Source organism: Neophocaena asiaeorientalis, unplaced genomic scaffold (assembly GCF_003031525.2).
Source record: "Neophocaena asiaeorientalis asiaeorientalis breed wild unplaced genomic scaffold, Neophocaena_asiaeorientalis_V1.1 scaffold185, whole genome shotgun sequence".
Lineage (NCBI taxonomy): Eukaryota > Metazoa > Chordata > Mammalia > Artiodactyla > Phocoenidae > Neophocaena > Neophocaena asiaeorientalis.
In genome coordinates, this window is record NW_020171809.1 from 156,668 (window position 1) to 161,760 (window position 5,093).

Genomic DNA, 5,093 nt, shown 5'->3' on the forward strand with positions numbered 1-5,093 from the left:
CTCCCTCCTGTGACAGCGGAGCCCCCACGCGCCAGCCCGCCGCCACCGACCTCAGGGCGCGACCGAGACCCATAGGCAGTGCGTCTGGGGTCGTCCCTTCTCAGGACCGAGTGCCTCGTCGTGTCCACAACTCAGTTAATCACTCCCCTAGGGGTGTTATGATTCCTATAGGTGTTTTTGGCCTCCTTCAAACCTATTTTGAGAACAACCAACAATTCCAGCCGTGTAATCAGAAGAGAGCAAGCGAGGAGGTTCATTCCTAGGGACCACCGTGCAGACTGGGCTACTCTAAAGAGTGAAGACAGACCAAGAAGCCCCGCAGGGGTGCTGCAGGGCAGCGACGCGGGACACTCGCGCGCGCACACGCCTGCCTGGGCCGCACCTGAGGCTGCCATCAGCCCTTCGTGCTCCTTTGAGTTCTAAGCCACGTGAGCATAATACTTATTCCAAAACGCTGAGATTACAGAAACGGGGATGCTTTCCTTCTCATCCTAAAGCAGCAGCAGGACTGGGCACAAATGCCTCGGGACACCCGGGCACAAGCGCGCGCAGCTGGCGACAGCGGGACCAAGTGGGGGACGCACCACGGCGATGGACGGGTCGAGCTCTGCGATGCTCATCCTGCTGGGCGGGTGCTGGCAGTGGAAGCTCTCGTCCGGGATCGGGCAGTGCTCAGCGGCCTGCAGGGCTGGCTGTGTGGTGTGAGGGTCCAGGTAGATGAGTTCCTCACCTGGGCGGGCAGCAGGCAGGTCAGCGGGAGGCGGACAGAGCTGCCTCACCACAGCCACCAGCGCCACGCGGCTGGACGGGAAAAGGGCACACGTCGCACCGGCCAGGTGGGGGCACACTGCCTGTCAAGTGGGGGGGGGTGGTGCTGCCCGAGAGACCACGCCCCTTCCTCCGACGTCACTGCAGACCCCACTCACCCACGTAGCCGATGAAGTAGCGGGCACTGTTGGGCTTCCCTCCGATCACGCCCAGGGACTGGGGCATCATGAAGCAGTGCTGCGGGGCGGAAGACAGGCCGGGCCACTGAGTGAGGGGCTTCCCACTCCCCCTGCAGCGCCAGGCGCGGACAACCGCAGACGAAGACCAGACCCACAGGGTGCAGGTTCCGGACGCCGAGGCTGCAGGTCCTCAGGAAAGCCCCGGGCAGCCGGAAGGGACAAGGGGAGGCTGGGGAGGCGCAGACAGGGTCGGCCCAGCCTGCACACACGCCGGGCGGACAGGCACGGGGAGTGGCCTGCGCACCGCGGGGGCGGGGGGCGGAGATGGAGACGGGAGGCCAGCAGCTCCACGTCAGCAAGGGGGGCAAGGGCTGCGGGAGGTGGCAGCAGGGACGAGTGAGCTGGTGGGGGCCGAGGGCCCACAGGGTGGTCAGAGGGCTGGACCGGGCAAGACAGCGACAGCTGGTGCTTTCGGGAGGACGCGGGGCCTCAGCCCCCCGGTGGGCAGGGAGGACAGGCGGGAGGGCACCGGCCAGCACAGACCCACCTTCAGGGTCTCCGCGTAGGCCGCATTGATGTCCGTGAGCCCCAGGCGCAGCGGGACCAGCAGCACCAGCGGTCTCCATGGCGACGGCCTGCTGGCGATCTCAGGCCCGGCCGGGAGCCCGTTACAGCGCGGCTCGGAACCTGCAGGAAGCGCTGCGGCCCCGGCACAAGGCAGGCTGCTCCCGCACAACCTTCCTGAAAAAGGGACACGTGCTTTTATGGGCTAAACGAAGTAGGCAGAAGTTCACCCAAGAGAAACAGTTACAGGATTTACACTGTTAACAGGAAACGAGTATAAAAAAGTCAAGTACTTGAAGTACACCTCAAACTTGGAAAATAAAGTATAACACTAACCCTGCTGCCCAGAGGGAAAAAAATAAATTTGCACATTTTCTATGCGTTTAACTTAAATTTTTTATTGTGAAATAAAGCATACACACAAAATAATGCAAGAAAACATTTACATGCATCTTAGAGGCAATAATAAGACAAGCACCACAGAGCCACCAGCCTGGTGGACGCAGCACTGACCCAGGGCCCCTCTGGTCCCCCCTCAGCAAGGACAGCATCGAGCGATAACTTTTCTCCTTCCTTATTCTTCTGTCTAAACACACTGGGTAATCCTTCAATAATCGGATTAACTACGGGGTTCAGCGGTAGGAGAGAGCCACTCCAGTACCCCAAGCACACCAGGCACCCCGTCCGTGGTTCCTAAACACCTTTCCCCACTAAAAGGAACCAGGGGGAAAATGGCTGATTCCAGGGATGGGCAGGGAACGTACCAGGTGAGCCTGAGTCTAGTTAATGCCAGAAAGAGAGCGCTGAACAACAAAAACGACAGGACTCTGTCAAAGAGGCAGCCGAATTGGGACAAGGAGTAAGTAATGACCATAAGGGATAACACCTTGAATTAAAAACAGAATCCACGAAGCTGCTGGCTCTAAAAACAGGTCTTCCAAATGTAAATAAGGCGAGGGCAGAGGGGAGAACAGAGGGCTCTTCCCAAGAAGAGCGCCAGCAGATAAACTGGAAGGGGTGCACGCACTAGAGAGACCACCGTTTCAGACCCGACGTAGTAAATCCTCAGTGCGTGTAACGTATCCCCTCCAGATCACTCGCGAGCCGCTAGGCACCAGGGGCTCATCCTAAACAGATGACCGAGGCAGCGCTACTGACAGGGAGCAAGCCGTTTCCGGGTCGCTCTACCGTGGACACCGCCACCAGGCACGCTCCTGGTCAACAGGCCCGATCCAAACCTAAACGGGCCTGTGTCACGAAGCCTCCATAAACTCCAGAAGGCCCAGGCACATACATCTCCTCCATCGGGCTGCTCCTGAGGTGTGTCCTTAAACACACCTGTGGCCTAGTGAGTGACGTGCTCCTGAATCTCCCAGCCGCTCCAGCAAAGTAGCAGAGCCAAGGAGACGGTCGTGGGAACCTCCAACCCATAGCCAGTCTGTCGGGAGCACAGGTGACCACCTGCACTGGCCACTGGGGTCTTAAGTTGGGGGCGGGGGGGGCAGTCTGTGGGTCTGATGCCACTTCCAGGTGTGCAGACAGGGCCAGAACTGAGCTGAACTGCAGGATGTCCATTCATCTTCACTTTTTATGATCTCGTCACCAGTATTAAAGGTACGTGTTTTCTCCCGAGTTCAGTACACATCAGATTCTGATATGTAGTCTGTAAACTTGACTCTTTTTGACCCAAAAGCTAAAACAGAAGTTTGACATTTCTAGGTAGTAAGAGTTTGTCCTTTTTTCTATCTACTCTGCATTAGTTTATATAAATGTCCCATGGACATTTTTGAAAAGGTATGTTCTGCTACCAGAATCTAGGATTTGACACATGTTCCACTAAACTCTCTTACTGTATTATTGATATCCTTGTAACTTTATTTTTATATATTCGATCTGCCATACTGTCTCTCTTAATTCACTATAAGTTTTGCTTCGCTGATTCTGAGGCTCTTTTGTGATGAGAACATTTTCCTTGCTGACCAGATGGTCACCACTAGCGCGGCCCCTCTGGTGCCTCTGGAACAAGCGCAGGGAAGCAGGGCTGTCGTTGCTGAGCTCGGGGCTCACTGCATCCTCGCGTGGCCTGTCCCATACAAACGCCCTGTTAGTAAGGGGTGGGTTTCTGGCTGCACCAGGCCCCCATTTGTAGTTTTCTAGCCCCATTAGCATTGTCAACGTGTCTAAATTCTCTGCTTTTCCATCAGGAGACCTCATGAACCCAGGTACTCCTCAGAATTCTAAACACTTCCAGTAGCGCCTGGCATGGCCGGAAGACGAGATGGCCAGGGCCAGCCTGAATCGCCTTCTTCGTGGCGCATCAGGGCACACAGGGCCTTGCAGTCGAACCCAGCACACAGGCGTCAATTATTTGTAACGAAGACGCAGAAGCAGCCTGGGCACCAAGTGGCCTTCCGCTCAGCCTGGCTGGCACCGCCCTCAAGGGCCCACGGGCCAGGCAGGGAAGCGAGCTGCCCTGGTCCCATCCGCCACGACACCGCACTCTGGCTCACTTACTGATGTCCTCCATCACCACCGTGTTGTCCATCGCTACGTGAACGGCCAGGGCGCTCCACGTGTCGAAGACGGCGAGCTTCCTACCAGAGAGGGCAGAACACACTGATGAGCCTTCACAGCTCGAAGACCCGTGGCCTCTGCGGGCCGCTTCTTCTCGCCCGGGCCCCACGCTTGCCACACCCAGCCGCCACCGTGCAGGGCAGGTCCTGTGCAGGAGCCTGCCAGGGTGCCACTTCCCGATCAGGCTGGACACGGGCAACAACCAGAATGTGAGCCCAGGTCTCGGTCGCTGCCTGAGGCAGGCCCAGCCCCGTCGTATCCCCCAGGGCCCCTGAGCCAACGGCCGGCTTGAGTTCTCACAGAGAACCTGCGGGTGACAGAGAGCCCAGCAGGGAGTCACTGTTCTGGGTGGGTCACTGTGGCCGAGGAATTACGGTTCTGAAAGAAGAGCAGATTCCGCGACCGAAGGCACGACGGGAGGGCCTCTGAGCTCACCTTAGGGGCTGTGCAGGGGCTCCCCAGGTGAGAGCGCACCCAGCGCACCTGGGGACACGGGTGGAGGGCGGAGGCCCCTGGTCTCCTGGTGGGAAGGCCAGAGCGGATGCCACCTGCAGGGCTCCACTGGCTACCACCCTCCCCGCCCTCCTGGGCTCACCGAGGGCCAGGTGGGCCCCCGTGCTGAGAGACACGGACACACAGGAAACCAAATCCCAGGAAAGGCTGGCGCTCCAGGGGAGCTAAGTGCCTGGGGAAAGTACAGAGCATGGGCAGAGGGGAGGGCGCTCCTCTGACACAGGTGCAGGGAGGCCTGGGTGGGAGAGGCCTCGGCGCAGAGGCCCGGGGAGCAATGTGGCAGGCCTTGGGGGGTGCTCCAGGCGAAGGGCACAGCACTGTAGGGGGAGGACAGGGCCGGCACACTGGCCTGTGCCTGCCGCCCTCCCGAGAGCAGCGGGAAACTCCAGGACAGCCGAGAGAAGAGGAACAGATGGCCAGTGTGTTTCTTGAGGCTGTGACTCGGCTGCAGTTTGGAGGGAGACGCCAGGATGGTAGAGAGAAGGCAGCGAGGGG

The 5,093-nt window shown here is 58.9% G+C and overlaps 1 protein-coding gene across 3 annotated transcripts in view; it reads right to left on the bottom strand.

Moving 5' to 3' along the window:
• The window catches only part of ATG4B (autophagy related 4B cysteine peptidase), a 13,947-nt gene that overhangs the window by 2,467 nt on the left and 6,387 nt on the right, over positions 1–5,093 (bottom strand). For all 3 annotated transcript variants that reach the window (XM_024758451.1, XM_024758374.1, XM_024758291.1), the window contains 4 exons: positions 4,026–4,105; positions 1,495–1,688; positions 927–1,005; positions 585–730 (listed from right to left, as the gene is read on the bottom strand). In XM_024758451.1, the coding sequence (XP_024614219.1) occupies positions 585–730; positions 927–1,005; positions 1,495–1,688; positions 4,026–4,105 (499 nt within the window). The remainder of the gene's footprint in view (positions 1–584; positions 731–926; positions 1,006–1,494; positions 1,689–4,025; positions 4,106–5,093) is intronic.